The sequence below is a fragment of the Bos taurus genome, chromosome X (assembly GCF_002263795.3).
Source record: "Bos taurus isolate L1 Dominette 01449 registration number 42190680 breed Hereford chromosome X, ARS-UCD2.0, whole genome shotgun sequence".
NCBI classification, from domain to species: domain Eukaryota; kingdom Metazoa; phylum Chordata; class Mammalia; order Artiodactyla; family Bovidae; genus Bos; species Bos taurus.
Genome location: NC_037357.1, coordinates 57,128,935 through 57,148,760, shown reverse-complemented (window position 1 = coordinate 57,148,760; position 19,826 = coordinate 57,128,935). Strand labels below are relative to the sequence as shown.

Here is a 19,826-nt window from a genome sequence, read left to right as displayed (position 1 = left end):
AATATAATTGGTAAAACCATTCTGGAAAGTAATTTGGCAAAAGCAGATCCCTATCATTCAGAAGCTTAAAGTTCAGCTATTCAAATGCCACCTGGAAAAACCATAATGCTTAACAGTTTGTGATTTTGTGGAGAAATACATTTGAATCGCACAAGCCACAAGGCTATGATAAAGGCTGTAAATTCACTTCGCTTGTGAAGAAACACAAGGAAAAGGCAAAGTAGGGGTACTGCAAAATGGATAGGGGGCCTCTCACTCCATACGTACTTCCAAGTTTGTTGAGAAAAAAAGAGGATATGGGGGCTGGAATAATATCACCCTAAAGTAGGAAAAACGGATTAGCAATTAAAGAGGGTAAAATTCTGGAGTATCACTAAGGGAGGATGAAAGCAAATGACAATATTAGGAGGCAAAGACACAGGTATTTAAGTGTAAAAGCTCATAGGCAGCTACGGGGTAGGGGGTGGGGAGAGAGGGTAAAGGGGTCTCTCATTTCAGACGTGTTCCAAAACTCTCCTGGACGAGGGGAATGTCAGTGAGTTTGGAGTATGTATACCCTTGCTATAGCTAGGAAGAGGTCAGTGGGGGAGGTATTCATGGAGAACAGGTTCCACCTTCAGTACATGGGAGAAATGTAGGCAGCTGCATGGTTTACAAAATTAAAATTTAGGCCCTTGAGGATGAATGGCCTAGGCAATTATAGTAAAGAGTTATTAAAGGATGAACTGGTGGGTGAGCCTATCTTTAGAATCAATTCAAGTGACTAGTCATGGAAAGGGTAGTGGGAATTATTCAACATTTCAACATGACTTATTTTTCTACTGTGAATGAAACAGGGGTTGAATAAAATTTCATGAGCATGTTCTAGAGCTAAACTGCTCAATCACTTACTGTGTGACCTCTGGTAGTTTTTTAACCACCCTGTGAGCCTCAGATTCCTCCTACGTATAATGGGAATATTATCCACTTAACTGGGTACAACATAGTAACCACTAAAAAAAGTTAGCTATCATATTATCTGTTGCTATAGCCTTTCTAAATGTCAGAGTCTACTGAAAGTACCAAAGACTTTAAAAATATGGATGACATCTAACATAGTAATTCCCCATGAAGAAGGCAGTACTAACAAAATAATACAAAATATGGAATAGGAATTGTTTATGGCAGTATTTCTTGCAATGGCTAAAACCTTGAAATTTAAAAATACAGTCTATAAAAGTGAACAGGTAAATTAATTGTGGTGTGTATAAATTAAATTGTACGCAATCATTTAAAAAATTTAAAACTAAGAATTTTAATAACATGGGAAACTGCTGGATAAGTAAATAAAACATTAACATAAAATTGTATACAGAGTAATCCCAACTTTTAAAAAATCTTAACCAATTTACTCTTTAAAGAAAATATTAGATACCTTAAAAAGAAAAATCATTCAAAACAATAATACAGATTATTTCTGTGCTGTTGGTAGAACTGTGGAGAGATTTTTATTTTCTTCTTTATAATTTTCTCTTTTTCAAATTTCCAACATTAAGCATGTATTATTTTTGTCATCAGACAAAATCAACATGTAAAGTAGTTGAATGAATGAACAAGTATACAGTTCTTGCTTCAAAAAGTCTATCATCTAACAAAAGAGACAAAATCCCATGAAACAAAATGTTTGTAAGACGAAATACATTTAGATACTAGTCCAGAGGCTTAATATGACAAACATTCAAAGAAGGGTAAAATCAGAAACTGACATAATAGTAAGGGAAAGTTTCACAAAACTATATATATATGCTCACTAGCATGGAAGCTCCATGAAGGCAGGGACTGTATCTTATTTAATCTATAGTGTCTAACACAAAATGATTTTGTGGATAGTACATATCCATGAGAGTAGAAATAGAAAAACATGAATATAATTCTTAAGTACTTATGAGTTGCTGAATAAATATCTGCTGAATGAATGTAAGGGTTATGCTGAAATTGAGGAAAGATTTGGGTCCATAAGACTCTAATCAAGATGGAGAACCAATGGGATTTCCCTGATGAGCCAATGGTTAAGACTCTTGAACTCCCAATGCAGGAGGCCTGGGTTCAATCCCTGGTTGGGGAACTAAGTCCCACATGCTGCAACTAAAGAATGAGTGTGACCAAATAAATAAATAAGTATTTTTAAAAAAGAAATGGCAAGTCAATAAATAGTTTGTAATGACAATAATGGAATCTAATTGAAATATTACTGAGCATTTACTATATGTCAAGCACTATTTTAAATGCTTTACATAACTTCTCTCATTTTATCCTCAAAACAAGGTGTAATATTCGTGTACCACTGGCTCCCTTTTGCTAATGAAGACATTAAAGCTCAGAAGTTACTGCTTGTCAAAAGGTCACACATCCTCCAATCAGATTCTAGATCTGACTCCAGACGGCAATCTCTTAAAGACTGTCTTTAAGAGATTGACTGAGGAGAGGTACCAGAAAGCAGTAAGATAACGTAGCATCAAAGAGGTATGTTTATTCTGTGGTCTTGGACTGGAATGAGAGGTATCAGTGCAAATTAACAGTTCTGTAAGGAATACAGAAGTGGGTATGTGACTATGTATACATACATCTATTCCCTAGTTCTGTCTGCTGAGAAGGCGTAGAAGCAATGACACTCCAGTAACAATGAGCATGCCAAGTACCCAGATTTCCAAATACCCAGATCTCTAAATACCATTAATCAACAGAGCTTCCAAGAATCAGAGCTTCTTGGAAAAAATAGCTCATTCCAGGGTTGGGGCAGTGGAGGTAGAAAGTGAGTTGGGAATACCTTGTGCTACCAGAATGTACAAGAGCGCTCAAAAAATGATAGGCACACATTGAAAGGACACCAGAGCCAACTGGAAGGGGCATCTACTGGCCAAATCTAGGGTAATTTCAAAAAAAAATAGTAAAAATAGCATAATTCATTAAAGTTCATAGAATAAAACAAGCATCCATAAGTCTATATTACTATGAACAAATTACTGAATAATAGATAAAAACAAATATCAAAGAACGTAAAGTTCTTTGCTACATTAGAATTCAATAAATAAATACAGAAAATTTTGAAAACTTAAGATTACTATTTGGCAAATATCACAGCAGTAATTACTCAGGTTAGAATCCTTAACAGATGCTAAAATAGTGGATCAAACTATGATGAAAGGCAAGACATGAATCCACCACGGGCTGATGTATGGCAAAACCAATACAATATTGTAAAGTAATTAGCCTCCAATTAAAATAAATAAATTTATATTAAAAAAAAGAAAGGCAAGACACGTACACTGTCTTACAATATTGCCCCATACAGTCTCAAAGTCTGGTTGTTTTGTAATTACAAAGGGAAAAACTGGTGAACTTACAGTGCGTAAACCTGGCAGATACAACCTTGACTAAGTTATCAATGTTAACTCAAGATAGAGTCTCATGTGTTGCATAAGCTAACTTCAAAAAGCCAAGTAAAAACATAGGAAAAAAGTTATATACTTTTACACACAGGATAGATACAATATATAAATATATGCACAAGACTTAAGCAAACTGTGCTACCACATACATACTCTGTTTTATCACAACAGACATACATGCTACTGAAAATTTCAGTATATTTAAAATTATTATGAAAACTAATTGAAAGTATAATAAGGCAAGTTTTTCCTCAAAATAATCACCTACCACAAATTACACTTGTTTTATAAATCTAACTTTCTATATATGCAATTATATGTAATCATATAATCTGCAACAAGCAATTGCTTCTAGAGTACTTTTAAATTACCTCTCTATAAATAGACATACATATAGAGATCAAACTCTGAACTTTTTATTCTAGGCCCAGAGCTGTTTTCATTATACCATGATGCTTCTCCTAATATCAGCAGGAAGAGATGTAATCCCCATTATATTTTCCATTTCACTTCCCGTGTCTCCCTTTATTAAAAAAATACAATATTGTAAAGTAATTAACCTCCAATTATAATTAATAAATTTATATTTAAAAATTTTTAATAAAAAATAAAAATTACAATTAAAAAAAGTAGTAGAGATCCCAATACTCTGAACAGCAAATACAACTCTACAGATACAAAGGAGGCAGCATAGGACAGTCATTAAGAGTAAAGAATTTGGAGTCAAACTGCCAGGATTCAAATTTACAGCTTCACAGCTTGCTAACTATGTGATTTGGGCACATTACTTAACCTCTATGATCTGCAGTTCCCTGACTGGTAAAGTAGGAATAACAATAGTATATACTTCATTGGTCTGTTGTGAAGATTAAACATGATAATGTACATTTCCATATTAGCACAGTGCCTGGCACATATTAAACATGCAAAAATGAGAATGGCATTAAAACATGTATAATATATAAAAATAAAATAACAGTGAAAAAAACATGCAAAAATGTTAAGTTTTGATAACAATGTCAACAAATTCTTCCTATGGAGCAGTACACTTTAGAGGAAAAATTGTTCCATGGCCACAAACCACACTGCTACCCTTAACAAGCTGTTGTTCCTAGTCACAAGGGAGATAGTAGATTGAAATCTACTCCATACACACACAAAGTTACTAACAATTGCATAGTAGTAGTAGAAGTTTAAACAAGGTATCCATAAATCTAAGTGTTATCCTACTAATGTAGAGTCAGCATAAATACTTTAACATAAAAATACATTGTTTCCATCACTAGACTTGACCTTTCCAACTAAATTTGCCTTCTTCCCTTATTGCTAATCTTTTGGAATGAGTTATTTTATTCCACCTGATAAACCCTCTACCTAAAAAAATTTTTTCCACATATTTGTGATATTCTAATTTGGCATGACTTCAGAGAGAATGAAATCAGTTAACTATGAAAAATTAAAGCAATTTAAGTAGTAACACTCTTCCTGGTGTAAAAGTTCCAATACTAGACTGAGTCAACAAGTGGCCCCACTACCAACCAGTTTACTCTGCAGGTCACCAATATCCCCAGCACTAGTATGGAGAGCAGATACCATTCATATCTTTGAGATGATTAAAACATTCATCTAACTAGTATTTTAATGTGTGAAGCAGAAAAAACAAGCTTGGTTTTACTACAGGCACAATATACTAATGATAAGGAAATGGAGTATAAAATGTTCTTTAAAAATTATATAGGAAAAAAATAAAAATCATATAGGAGAAAAGAGAAAAAAACTGCCTGGTATCTACTGTAATTTCTTTATGAACACTCAGTTATTAAATAGTCCAAGAAAACAAGCTTGCTCCCAAATTTTATCAATCATAAAAAGAAATTTCATTTTTAACATAACATGATTTAATATAAACTGAGGTATAGTATAGCTGTACATACCTGTATGATTGGTATCTGGTGCACATTTATTAATAGTAACATCAAAAGAAAAAAATGAGAAATATTTAATCAAATATCCACAAAATCTTTGCCCTCAGGCCAAATGCCGCTAGCACCAAGATGATGTTTTTAAAAGTTAACTACTTTCAACAACACAATTGTAGTTTTATCCAAGGGTCTGTAGCCGTCCAGCGTGGCTAAACCTTAGTCCATTAAGAAGCTCTGCATCATAATAGCAATTTTAAATCATCTGTCTACTTTGATGGAGGAAAAATTCTGGCAAGTGGAATTAAAAATAGTTGATATACATGGCCTTTTTTTTTTAGGAGAGTTGCCATTATGTTGTGTTAAGGTAATATGAAGATTAGTTTTCACACCTTTAATACACACATTCTGGAGGATGGAAGAAAGGCTGTAACCTGAGGCATTCTGAGCGTAAAGAACAGCTAGAGGTAACTCACAAGTGGACCCATAGAAGCTATAACATAGCAGTTGCATATAAAGAATTGACAATCACTCAACCATGTGAAGGCCTAAGCCATGATCTCATATTAAAGTGTTTTTAAAACCACCCATTATGTTCACTCAAACATAACTTTTCAATAATTTGTCACACACTTAATTCTTATTTAGAGGTTAAGTGAAATTAAGGAAGATGAGTTTAGGCTAGAGAACATTTTCTCTGACAAAGCCATTCATTCCTTTAGATTTGCCTTTCACCCCCAGAAGGATACTGGGTGGGACTACCTAGACACCCTTATAGGAGATATAATTAAGATTTTAATTCTACATTCCTAAAACTGAATGGTACTTTTTGCTCTGTCATTTCACTTCCCTGCTTCGCTCCCCTTTAAACCAGAACACTCATTCTCCTTTGAAAAAGATAATCCTTTTCCTTTAAATAGGTAATGGGCAAACTCTCGATTTGTTTCAGGTGATTTAGTAAGCAAAAAAAGTAAAGAACGAAAACCTAGAACTTATAAAAAGAAAAAAAAAAGAGAGAGAGAGAGAGAGAGAGATGAAGAAGACCTGAAGCCTGAAACCATTCCTGGTATGTTACCTGCTCATTTGCAACAAGATGTCAAATAGACTACAGAGGCTTTACTGACTAGAGGTGAGGTTAGGTTCCTGTTGCTTAAGGAAAAGGCAAAAGGAAAGAACTTCAGGGGCGCGCTTAACACTTTGGTGGAAGCTGGATTTTAGAAAAGTCAAAACAGTAAACTATCGACAAAGTTGAAAGAGTGTGTGGATTGGGCACAACTAGTGAAAAGCTTACCCGGCAGGTAGGGAAACCCTCGAGGGTGGAGAGTAGAGAGGAAAAGTTTTAAATATCCACCAGAGCCTAGTGATCTATTAACTTGCGTCCTCCTCCCCAGGTTCTGCTCTTGCCCCCAGAGCAACTAGCCGCAGGAAAGCAAGCACCTAAACCTCTCCCTCGGACTTGAGAAGGCTTGAGTTACTAGCGCTGTAAATAATGTTTCTTCCTAAACTGAAGGCACATCTGACTCCCCTAGCCAAGGCCCAGGAGAAAGGAAGATAAAAGGGACAAAAAGTGATTTCAGCGTGAGAGCGAGGTGATGGGGTGGCGGGGCGGGGGGGGGGGGGGTTGGGGGGAGTGTAGAAGGAAGGACTTACCGCAGCCTCTGCGGGCTGCCCCCAAAGACTCAGGGCCAGCAAGGACAAGCCGGCAGCCAGGCTGACTCCACGCAGTTTCATTCTTCTCCGGCTCCCGCAGCTCCTTCAGCACCCGCACGAAATCCCTGGCTGGCTCTGACCAATTGACATAATCTTGAGGGTTTATAGGGGAGAGCTAGAGCCGGAGAGGGACAGCGAGGGTGTCCCAATTGTGCCGGTCGTCTTGGGTGAGGAGAAAAGCTTTTTAAGAGTGGAGGGGGGGGGGAAATGAAGCACCAGCAACTAGTCTTCCCTCCCCCCTCCCCTCCCCAAAGCCGGTCTCTCGGGAGCACTTGTCTCTTCTGTCCAGACTTGCAAACTTTTTCCTCGCGCAAGTCCCACAGATCTACTTTCCTCCCTCTCTTCCCCCGCACCGCCCCCTCCCCACCAGCCCTGGGGAATTTCAGGATCACTCCGCCACAGCTTTACACTGCACCAGCAACCTGCGAGGGAGTGACGCTCAGTTATTTGGCGGAGGGAAACTTCCAGACCAGTTGACTGCGCACCCCGAGTCCCACCGGGAAAGTTTTCTGTTCGTTCAGTGGCACCTTAAGTTGATACTCCTTTTCCCTGCCCAGTTCCACTCTCAGTGATGTGAGCCCCGAAGTCAATTGCAAATAGACCTGAGCTGGGACTATTTTTTGTAGCGGAGGGATCTCAGAGAAACGCTCCTTTTTATTGTTAATGATTAGAAACAAATTTTGGTCGCTGCTCTGGGGGCTGCCGGGGTTGTTTGCTTTCCACCTGCTCGCAGGACGGAGTTTCTATATACAACAGAAAATGTGCAAATATGAGAAATATATAAATATATTTATATAATTAAATATATGCTTACAACTGAAGAATTAAAATCAACATAAGTATATGTATATGAAGACTTTATGCATGTTATATACATATAAGATTTGGGGGCGCTCAGTAGATATTAGTAATTATGTGGTTGGATGTTTAATAAAGTTATATCTTTTTATTTAGCTACATTGAATGCCATAATTAATATTTACATCTTATATTGACTAACATAAAAGTTATTGACTCATTGCAGTTGTTTTTCAGAGAGATGTAAGGCAGGGAATTAAATAACTTTAGTGCAATTTTCCTTAACACTAACATGAATGCCTAATTGGAAATATTTGTATGATGTTAATGGAAGTTGAATTGGTCTCCCAAATAAAATGAGACTTGAACGTTACTTTGGTAATTCTGATATATAGATTTTTAAAAGCACCAACAGGCCCAGAAAATGCTTTATGTGAACTCCTTGGAGGAATTCTTCAGAACAGTTATTATTTTAGACCCTAGAATTTACCACTTTACAGTCTTTCGGGGCTTTGGACTTGTTTCAAGCACACCCACTTATCCTTAGGTTCCACTCAAGTAAGGGTAGGTTTACAACTCCAGAAACCACCACTACCACCACCACCCCAAGAGCTTAGTGTACAATCAATTAGAGTAACTGGTATGCATTTGAGCAAGTGTGCAAGGATACTTTGGGGCCCATTTGTCTCTGTGGGAATTGTATGCCTTAATCTGTGTATTTGTAACAGTTTTTAGTGGTTTAAGGAAGTGTCTTAGTGTATAGGTCTGTGGGTCTGTGGAGATGCGTGGGAATGTTATGGGTGGAGGTGCCTGAAAGTGGGAAAGACGACTGGCTGCCCAAGGTAGGGGGATGATTGACAGCAAACAGCCCCGCCCCCTTCCCCTCCATTCCTTCCTCTCCTGGTGCATGGAACTATCCCTTGAGTGCAGCAAGTTGTAGCGGGCACCGCTGATCGTGTTTCCCTTTGGGGCACCTTTTATCTAGAAGCCGAGTTCAGTTTCTTCCAAAGTGAGCCACTCCGCCCCCCTACTCCATCCTCTTGAATAAGGAAACAGCCGCCAAGCATCAGCGGAGCCCAGATGAGCCGGGGCCGCGGAACCGCTTAGCAGTCTCCCGGGACCCAGCTCTGGAGGAGCCGCAAGCATGCACCCTGGGTGAGCTGTTGCTATCACGAGCTCCCCTCCTCTTTCTTACTTTGGGCTACTTTGCTGGACCTGCACTGTACTTGTACTTCTGTCACTGCAGAAAAAGTGGCTGTAGTCAGCAAAAAGGGGTCGGGGGTCTATGGACAGACACAGGATCCCGGAGAAAACCCATGTTATTCACCCTCCCTCCCGTTTCAGGTTGTGGCTGCTTCTGGTTACTTTGTGCCTGACCGAGGAACTGGCAGGAGCGGTGAGTCTTTTCTGTCGACCCCCTTCCCTCCTTCTCCTTTGACCCCCTCGGCATCCCTCAACACAATCACAACTCTCATGTTTGTGTTAAGGGGCTACACTGTGAAACGGAGTTCACATCACTCTCACTTCTTTTGGGAGTTAGTGGGGTCCTTAGAGAGGAATAGCACAGTGTCAGGCTAATGCCTTTGGGACTCAGACATCATTCTGTCCCAAAACTTCGTAAGGGGTTGAGAAAATAAAAGTAAAAGACACAAAAGGCATACATTTCTGAGCGTCTTCCTGGACGACTTGATATGACTGACATCTGATCCCTTTCTCTATATCGATCTACAAGGCAGAAGAAATGTGTTTTTCCCTGGTCTACAGGAACATGAATTGGCACACACGTTTGAAAGTGGGAGGAGTACACAAGAAATGGGACTTGGAAGTACGGCGAATGCTATAGAAGTTAAACTTAAGTATTTTCTTTGGAGTCATTTGACAGTACCAGGTGACAACATCTGGGCTCTTTAACCAGCTAAACTGCACTGATACTACTAGATGATGTTCAGTTTCTGCCCTATGTTTCCTTTTACTGGTTTTCTCTCTCATCGGAAAGTTAAAAGTTAAAGCGGTTTTAAAAGAAAAAAAAAATCTAAAACTTAACATTTCATAGGCTGTTTAGATAATATCCATCAAATCGGCCAGGGACTGCAGGCAAAGGAATTTCTGTAGACATTTGGTCAAGAAAAGTTTAATGGATCCCAGAAAGGAGTAATTCCAATGAAATTACTCGGATAAGTTACCAAAGGTGGCGAGACCTTAACAATCAGAGATGCTGCAGTTTTCCAGACTCACTAGCAACTTACGCCCACAGAAATAAACTGTTGAGTTCAAATATGAAGTTGTTCAACTATTGAGTACTATTTCACTGCTCTATTTTTAAAAATTCTTAATAATAGCCAAAGCCATACATGTACTCTAAATATATATGTGTGTATATATGACAGATAAATATATATTCCAAATCTTTACCTTCTGAGTTTTGACAAGTTTAACTGATTGACTCTATTTTTAATACTTTAAATATTTAAAAATACTATTTAGAAAGCCATACTTCAGTCAACCCAATAAAATCCCCTAATACTTTTATGGGAAAAAATGATTTACTTGTCATGGTATATGTCTTTAAGAAAATTTTGGAATAAAGTGAAATGACTTCCCTTATGAAAAGAGGATGATTAAAGAAATCTTGACTCTTAACATTTTGTGACCCTTTAACTCAGAACATCAGCTTTTATTTTAAGTGAATTCAATACTTTGTAAGCAGAAGTATTGATCTAGGTTTCCACACTCTTCTTTTTCTGATTCCTCTAGTATACAAGTTTAGTTATGTGTTACCTTGGGGCTCAATACTACATTTATTGAAAATGCCAGGTTTTGATTAGTTAACAATTTGTCTGGGAATCTTGGCACTTATAAAAATGTCATGCATGGGCAGGATACCCTCCAGCAAAACCTTTATTTCAGACTCTGGCTGATGGTATTCAGTGTACTTTTGGGAAAAACATTAACAAATCATTCTATATAGTTGGAGACTATCCAAAGATGGCATCCCATCACTTGAAATCTTTGTAAGTCACTAGAGGATGTTGCCTTCACTTCTCAGAAATATTAAAGCATGTCTCCAAACTCAAGCACTACTTTGGTGTGTGGATTTTAGACTGTGACCCATTGTTTTACAATGTCACCTGCTCTGTCAGTGTGACTGACCCTGGAAAGACTAAAATAAACCTTGAGATGCACTGACAATACTTTATATTTTGCTTTAAGTTCATAACTGCTTCACTGACCTATTGTTTACTTCTGCATAATATCATTGACATTGTAAAGCTTTTTTTTTAATTTTTGGAAAAATGTCAAAGAGAAAGAGGAGAGTTAACAGGGTGAGTTCTCAGAAGGTGACTCTTCTAAGGGGAAGTTCTTTATTTTTTTAATTTATTTACTTTAATTGGAGGCTAATTACAATATTGTAGTGGTTTTGCCATACATTGACATGAATCAGCCATGGGTGTACATGTGTTCCCCATCCTGAACTTTGTTTATGCTCTTTGTACTGGATTCTCATCCATATTGGCTGGATGAGAATAGTCAATTTTACTCTCAATTTCAGTTCATCCTCTGGGTTTATAATGTTTTTCACCTTTCAGATGGTTTTAAATATTTGAATTCTCCATACCTTTCTGACTTATATTAATGAAAAAGAACATAAATAGATTGATAAGAACTATTTTGTGCTTCAGTATGAGGAAGTCTCTTCACTGTGAGAATTACATTGTCTATAATGGAGTATTGGTGAGCATTGGAGATAGGGCCATTTAGATGCTTTTGAGTTCTTTCTTTGTCAGACTTTATTAAGCAGTGTTTTCGAAGGGATGGAATGCAAAATGTTAAAACCCAGAGTTAAATAATGAATTTTCATTAAATTTCATTTAAAACAGTGTTGGTCTTTATTTATGCGAAATATTTTCACAATTTATCTGAGTGAGATAGAGCATAGAAATTCAAAATATCCATAATCATTTTTGGTTATTAAGTTCCTAAGGCACAACACACAAAGATTTATTTAAAAATTGTCTCTAACTCTGTATGAGTTCACTTTCTCAGGCAATGGTAGTCATTATGTTCCTTAAAGGATAGGATTGTTATAGTTATTGTTTAGTCTTAAGTCATGTCTGACTCTTTTATGACTTCATGGGTTGTAGCCTGCCAGGTTCCTCTGTCCATGGGATTTTCCAGGCAAGAATACTGGACCAGGTTGCCATTTTCTTCTCCAGGGTATCTTCCTGATGCAAGGATCAAACCCACTGGCTGATTCTTTACCACTGAAAAATCATGGAAGCCATTTGGGATAGGATACTTGATAAATTATTATCTGCATCTTGTTAGAGAAGAAACTAAAAAACTCCATGTCTCATCATAGGCTGATATGTTTAAGAGTTAAAATATATCCCAAATTAGTCAGGATCCTTATGTTTTCTTCCCACTTTGCCCCAAATCTGCTTACACAAAACGCTGCAATACAACCAAGTGTATTTATAAGTCAAAGCCCAGTAGGAGAATTATTTGAGTGGCGAAGGGGTAAAGGGGAGAAAACACCTCTGTCTATTATCAACTCTGCCTAGAGCACAGGTAAAGCACCTTTGCTGCTGCTGCTAAGTCGCTTCAGTCGTGTCCGACTCTGTCCGACCCCAGAGATGGCAGCCCACCAGGCTCCCTCGTCCCTGGGATTCTCCAGGCAAGAACACTGGAGTGGGTTGCCACGCCTTTAGCCATGTTCAAATCACAGTCTGATTGAAATACAAACTTCTTAAAGTTGTAGTAACTTGCTCAAGTTGGTCCTTTCCAATTTGATTTTCAGCCATAATCACAGTCATCAAAGTATTGAATAGAGTGTTAAGGTTTTTCAGATGAAGAAAATCCCTTCCTAACTAGGGATCAAGAGGAATATTTGCCTTGTTTGGGGCTCTCAGATTTCTTTTGCTTTTTGTTTTATAAAACAGATTTACTGAGATATAATTTAAATACTATAAATTCACTCATTTATGTATATCATTCAATGAATTTTAGTAAATTTGCCAAGTTTTACAACCATAACTATATCCAGTTTTAGAACATTTTCATCACCCCCAATAAGATCCTTCATATCCATTGAATTAATCCCTGCTCCTACCTGCAAGCCCAGGTAAGTATGGATCTCTTCTCTGTCTCTATAGATTTGTCTTTTCTGGACATTTCATATAAACAGTACCATATAATATATAATCTTTTGTATTTGGCATTTTTCACTTAGCATTAATATTTTAAAAATTCATTAATGTTGTAGCATGTATCAGTATTTTACTCTTATTTTTTAGTATTGTTATTGGTATTTGGTATTGGTATTCCACTATGTGGGGGGGCTTCCTAGGTGGTACCAGTGGTAAAGAACATGCCTGCCAATGCAGGAGACATAAGAGATAAAAGTTTGACCCCTGGGTCAGGAAGATCCCCTGGAGGAGAATATGGCAACCTACTCCAGTATTCTTGCTTGGAGAATCCCATGGACAGAAGAGCCTGGTGGGCTATAGTCCATGGGGTTGCAGAGAGTCAGACAGAACTGAAGCAATCATCAAAGGACTACATAAATAGGTAACGATAGATGGTCATGTAGTTACATTATGGACAGGTCAAAAGAAACATTTCCAATAGGAGTAAAGAGGAAAATAGATATTTAATGTGTAACTAAAGAGACTGGGCTTCCCTGATGGCTCAGTGGTAAAAAATCCACCTACCAATTCAGGAGATCCAGGTTTGATTCCTGGGCTGAAAAGATCCCCTGGAGAGGGAAATGGCAACCCACTGCAGTATTCTTGCCTCGGAAATCCCATGGACAGAGGAGCCTGGCAGGCTACAGTCCGTAAGATCGCCAAGAGTTGAACACAACTTAGCGAATGAATAACAACAACTAAAGAAACAGATATATTACTATCTATCTCAAATTTGTTTCACTATATATTTTGATTCTGTTTCAGTATGATTGGTTTCTATTGTAATCCCATGTATTTTATTGACTATGTTTAAGAATATTATTCTGAGAGGGAGTCAGTAGATAGGCTTCACTTGACTGCCAGAGTAATTCATGGTATTGAAAAAGAAACTCTCTAGTTATGAATTGGTTTTTACAATAAACAATTTGTGACTGACCCTGGGTCAGGAAGATTCCGTGGAGTAAGAAATTAAAACCCACTCCAGTATTTTTGCCAGGAAAATTCCACGAACAGAGGAGACTGGCGGGCTACAGTTCATGGGGTTGCAAAGACTGCATGACTGAGCACGAGCATGAAGGCATCTTCAGATGTGAGGGCATTTGTATTGACTACAAGTGCCAACAACCTTTTAGACTCTAGGCATATTATGGTATTTCTAGTAAATATGCCCCTGTATTTTATAAGATCATAGTCAAGCAGGAGCAAAGTGTGTCCTTCCCCTAATTAATTCATTAATATAATATTGAAACAAATAGATTGACCTCAGTTATCAATACATATTGGGTTTTGCTTGCTTCTGTTTATGCATAATTCTGTGATTTCACCACCATGCTTGGAGTATAGACTTGTCCTATTCTGTGTAAATGACAAGACATACGCATATAGAAGAAGATATTAGGAAAACACCATGCTGTATTAAAGGACTGTATTTAAAAGGACTATGAAGTCCTTTTAAGCTGACCAAATATCCCAGTGGGGCATATCATAGGGCTCTAACTTGTTTTAAAGTCTAGCTAAATATAAATACAGACCAATAAGCATGTCCAAGAGACTACAGTGATGGGGAAATTAACAGAGAACAATTATCCACTTTTTTACCATCTGTAATTTACCCCTCTCCTAGGAATTTTTTGGTTCTACAAACAATATTGAAATCTCTTCCATTATAAAAACAAATAAAAATTTTAAATCTATGGCTTCATTTTCCTCTGTAACTCTAACCCCCTCAATCACATTATTGCCAAATTCCTGGTCACTGTCTACTCTTCTTCAACAACCATTTACCCTTAAGCCTATTGCAGTCTGGAATGAGGCTATTCTACCAAAATTGCCCTCTTTTGGGTTTTTAATAAATATCTAACTGCCTAGCCCAAAGATTTCACTGTAGTCCCCATTCTATCTGGCTTGTTGAATTAGTGCTTGGCATTTTCCAATCAAACAACCTTTCCCCTTTTGTCTTCTGAGTCATGATGCTTCATTGTTTCTCATTACACTTCTCTGTTTTTTTGGTGGGAGGAAGTGGACACTGTGCCACTGGCTTGCAGGACCAGGGATTAAACTCTCGCCATTGGCAGTGAAAGCACAGAGTCCTAACCACTGGACTACCAGGAAATTCACTCTGATATTTTTATTTTATTCATTCAACATATATTTATTGAGCAGCCACTGTATTCTAACTAGTATACCATGCTCTGGTGACACAGTGGTTAACAAGTCAGGCATGATCTTTGCCATCACAAAACTCATAGTTTTCATCACCCCCTGCTCATAAAATGGTGGTTTTACTCAGTATTTTTATCCTTTCTTTCTTCTTGCTCCAACAGTTCTAACTATGCCTCCTATACATTGATGACTATCAAATTTGAATTTTCAGGCCAGGTGTCTCTTTGTAGGTCCGAACTTTTATTTCCAGTTACCTACTAAGTCCCTGTGGGCTTCCCTGGTGGCTCAATGGTAAAGAATTCACCTGCCAATTCAGGAGATGCAGGAGACACAGGCTTGATCCCTAGGTCAGGAAGATCCCCTGGAGAAGGAAATGGCAACCCATTCCAGTATTCTTCCATGGGAAATCCCATGGACAGAGGAGCCTAGAGGGTTGCAGTCCATAGGATTGCAAAAGAGTCGGACATGCCTGAGTGACTGAACAACAACAGCTAAGCCCTTGTACCTATATCTCATTTAGTGGATACATACAAAGCACTTAAAATGGTGCCTAGAGCTTAGTATAAGCACTCAACCAATGCCAGCTCTAATTGTGTTGTATTACCCCAAAACACAGTATATCCAAAAATGAAATATTTTCTGGTCCTTATGATGGCACTCCAACCAGCTATCTTTTTTGTATTTGTTCAGTGTCATCACAATCCACCCAGTTTCAAGTGAGAAACTATAGAATCAGGCACCGACCCTCATTATCTCCATCTCTATCAAGTTCCTTTAGTTTTACCAAAAACCTGCATCATCTAGTTTCCTAGTCATATCCTAGTGGCTCCAAATCTCATCATCATATATAAATAACCTTGTAACTGGTTTTTCTATTCCTGACTCCATTCTGATCTCTATCCTGCCACCAGAGTTCTTTTGTTAACAACAAACCCAATTATGTTATTTCGAGATTTAAGTTTTGTTTGTTTCTATTTTCTTCCAGGATTAATATACATACTCCTTGACTTGACACATTAAAGGCCTTCATTTTCAGGCCCGAACTACCTTTCCAGCTTCATGTCTAAGTGTTCTTTTCCTGCCACCTCTCCTTCTCAAACTCATAGTATACATTACACTTCATTGAGACTGAACTTGTCTCCATTCGCAAGCCACTTGCTTTCACATTTTATTTCACATTTGTTCTTTCACATTTTATTGCTTTTGCTTATGCCATTGTCTCCATATGGAATGGCTTTCTCCACCATTTACACATTCTCTTCCTAGTAAACTCCTGCTCAACCTTTAAAACCAAGAAAAAATGTCATTTTCTCTGTAAAACAGTTCCAGACCTCTTCAGAAAGAATTTATTCTTCCTTGCCCTGTGCTTCCAAAGTTCTTTAGGCCCCTTTGGTGGCATCTACCATGTAGTTGTGAAATTCCTATGTTTATATGTCATGTTCCCCTCTTTAAATTATAATGTCCAGGATACTGCCAAGCATATGGGAAGTGAACGACAGATGCCTTTCAAGTGGGTAAACAGATCTACTCCTAATGGCCTGCAACAACTACCTTGTCCCTGTCTATCTTAAAGAATTATGAATGGTGACTCTAATAACAATGCTCTGATGGAAAAATAAGAACCTTGTTCAGTGGGATAATATTTAAGAGAAAGAACTCTGGAATCAGACTTATGTTTGAATGCTGCCTCTGCCCTCTGTGATTTAGGGCAACTCATTTTACCTCTCTGAGACTCAATTTTCTCATCAGTACAAAAGGGATAATAATACCTTCTGTCTTAGAAAGTTGAGAGATTAAAAGAGAGAATTTATGTGCAAGTTATACCATTCACAAGGTGCTAAATCCTCACTCTATCTCTCTACAAGTATTTTCTATTTCTTTCAATGCTGAGGAAAAATTTTTAAGTGTTTCCCAGTTTTGACAACTGATTCATGACAAGATGAGAAAAAGGGAAATGTCAGATAAGAGTCTCACTTTGTAGATTTCTGTCTAAAGATGGTAATATTTCTCAATTGTCCCTCTCAGCTCTTTTTCTCCTCTTCTCTGTGTGTACTAAGTTGTTTCAGCCGTGTCCGACTCTGCGACCCCATGGACTGTAGCTGAAGAGGGTCCTCTGTCCATGGGATTCTCCAGGCAAGAATACTGGAGTGGGTTGCCATACCCTCCTCCAGGAGATCTTCCCCACCCAGGGTTCAAACCTGCATCTCTTCCACATCTCCTGCATTGGCAGGTGGGTTCTTTACCACTGGTGCCAATGGGAAGGGGCTTTTCCCTCTTCTACCACTTTAATAATGACATGTCATTACTAGCACTTTCTCAATATTAATTTATTAGCAACTCAGGACTACCTTAAGAAATATTGGGTTAGCCACAGAGTTCACTCGGGTTTTTCTATACCATCATACATAAAAATCCAAACAAACTTTTTGGCCAACCCAATATATAAGGTGAATACTCAGCTCAGAGAGATTAACTAGATTTGTGATCTAAGATCCAGCAAATGGCAGATTTGGAGTTGAAACCCACTCTACTGGGCTGTCTCTCTAATTCAGGTATTTTATCATCTCTTATCTAGACTCCAAAATAGACCTGACTGTCCTTCTGGTTTCAGTATTCCCCTGCCTCCCAACCCCTCTCTCCTGATCTCCACCCTCTCTGCAAGCAAGGGGCCTGTTCTAAAACACAGATCCGATCATGCCACCCCGAGCTCCCCACACCCATCAGCATCTGGCCCTGCCTACTCATCTAACTCTGTCTCCTATTATTGTCCTCATACTGATGTTTAGACTGTGTTACGGTTTTGATGTTGGCTCAACATGCCATGCATAGTCACCCCTACTCTTCCTTCTGCCTGAAACACCCTTCTTTTCTCATCCCTTCCTTCCTCCTGTCTTTGAAGATGGACTTAGCATTCTTCCCTTAAGGCCCACTTTAGTGAATATTTTCTAGAAGTCCCCCCTTCTTTCTAGCCTTCTGTCTCCACTCTGTTTTCCCCTTTCCTTCCTTCAACAAATATTTATTTAGTGCCTTCTGTGTGTTAAACACTGTGACTGTCTTGGTGTTTGAAGAACCATGGCAAGTACCAAGCCAGTGTGGCTGGAACACAGAGTGGGAAGCATGGGGAAAGAGTCAGAACACCATGTGAGATGAGGCTGGAGGAACAAGAAAGGACCAGACATGTCCTGCACTCTTACTGTCTCATGACTCCTTGGAGCATTTATCTAATGCCTGTACTAAAGGTGTGGGCTACTTCCCTGGTGGCTCAGTGGTAAAGGATCTGCTTGCCAATGTAGGAGGCATAGGTTTGATCACTGGGTTGGGAAGATCCCCTGGAGAAGGAAATGGCAACCCAGTCCAGTATTCTTGCCTGGAGAATCTCATGAACAGAGAGAAGAGCCTGGCGGGCTACAGTCCATGGGGTCTCAAAAGAGTCAGGCATGACTTAGCGACTAAACAACAAATATACACACAATTTGGCTATTGTGAAAACTGCTGCTGTTAACATAAGAGAACATATGTCTCTTCAAAATAATTATTTTATTTCCTTTGCACACAACTGAGCATGAGCACAGGGATACACAAGGTGTATTTCTCCGGATGGAGTGTAGTAGACATTATAAGTTACTGCTGGTCACCTACTCTGTGTCTTTGTTCCTCCTTATGCCCAGAGGGCTCACTCCTGTGGCACATATCTATCCCTTCCAGATTTATAAAACTGAGGTGACTACTGTATAGTTCAGGGAACTCTACTCAGTGCTCTGTGGTGATCTAAATGGGAAGGAAATCCAAAAAAGATGGGATATGTGAATATATTACAGGCTTCGCAGGTGGCGCAGTGATAAAGGACCTTCCTGCCACTGCCAGAGACATGGGTTTGATCCCTGGGTCGGGAAGATCGCCTGGAGGAGGAAATGGGAACCCACTCCAGTATTCTTGCTGAAAATTCCATGAACAGAGGAGCATGGTGGGCTACAGTCCATGGAGTCCCAAAGAGTCGGACATGATTGAGCTACATTACAACAACAATGTGTATATGTTAGTTGATTCACTTGACTGTACAGCAGAAACTAACACTACATGGTAAAGCAACCCTTTCCCTTCTCCAGGGGATCTTCCCAACCCAGGGATTGAACCCAGGTCTCCCGCATTGCGGGTAAATTCTTTACCAGCTGAGCCACAAGGGAAGCCCTGTAAAGCAACTAGCTTACAATAAAAATTAATTTTAAAAGTAAATAAAATTTAGGGAGGCCATGAAGTATGTGTCTTTCCTCCAGCTTTTTGGGGATTCCATGTTTTATGTCTGGAGGTCTATTTCCTGATAGTGTGGTTTAAAAAATACAGAGCTCCATGTGCATGTGTGTTACGTCACTTTAGTTGCATCCAACTCTGTGCAATCCTATGGGCAATAGCCAGCCAGGCTCCTCTGTCCATGGGGATTCTCCAGGCAAGAATACTGGAGTGGGTTGCCATGCCCTCCTCCAGGGGATCTTCCTGACCCAGGGATTGAACCTGCATTTCTTATGTGTCCTGCATTGGCAGGCAGGTTCTTTACCACTAGCGCCACCTGGGAAACCTCCATATTTGGAGCCAAATGTTTCTCGGTGCTGATACAGACACCATCA

At 38.8% G+C, this 19,826-nt stretch overlaps 2 protein-coding genes across 4 annotated transcripts in view; one reads left to right on the top strand and one right to left on the bottom strand.

The window, feature by feature from the left end:
- The window catches only part of COL4A5 (collagen type IV alpha 5 chain), a 251,096-nt gene extending 243,727 nt beyond the window's left edge, over window positions 1-7,369 (bottom strand). The window contains exon 1 of the mRNA XM_002699862.6: window positions 6,998-7,369. Within this exon, the coding sequence (XP_002699908.1) occupies window positions 6,998-7,078 (81 nt within the window). The 5' untranslated portion in view covers window positions 7,079-7,369. The remainder of the gene's footprint in view (window positions 1-6,997) is intronic.
- A 1,359-nt stretch (window positions 7,370-8,728) lies between these two features.
- The window catches only part of COL4A6 (collagen type IV alpha 6 chain), a 338,008-nt gene continuing 326,910 nt past the window's right edge, over window positions 8,729-19,826 (top strand). For all 3 annotated transcript variants that reach the window (XM_024988805.2, XM_002699886.6, XM_005227897.5), the window contains exons 1-2: window positions 8,729-9,010; window positions 9,200-9,251. In XM_024988805.2, the coding sequence (XP_024844573.1) occupies window positions 9,000-9,010; window positions 9,200-9,251 (63 nt within the window). In that variant the 5' untranslated portion in view covers window positions 8,729-8,999. The remainder of the gene's footprint in view (window positions 9,011-9,199; window positions 9,252-19,826) is intronic.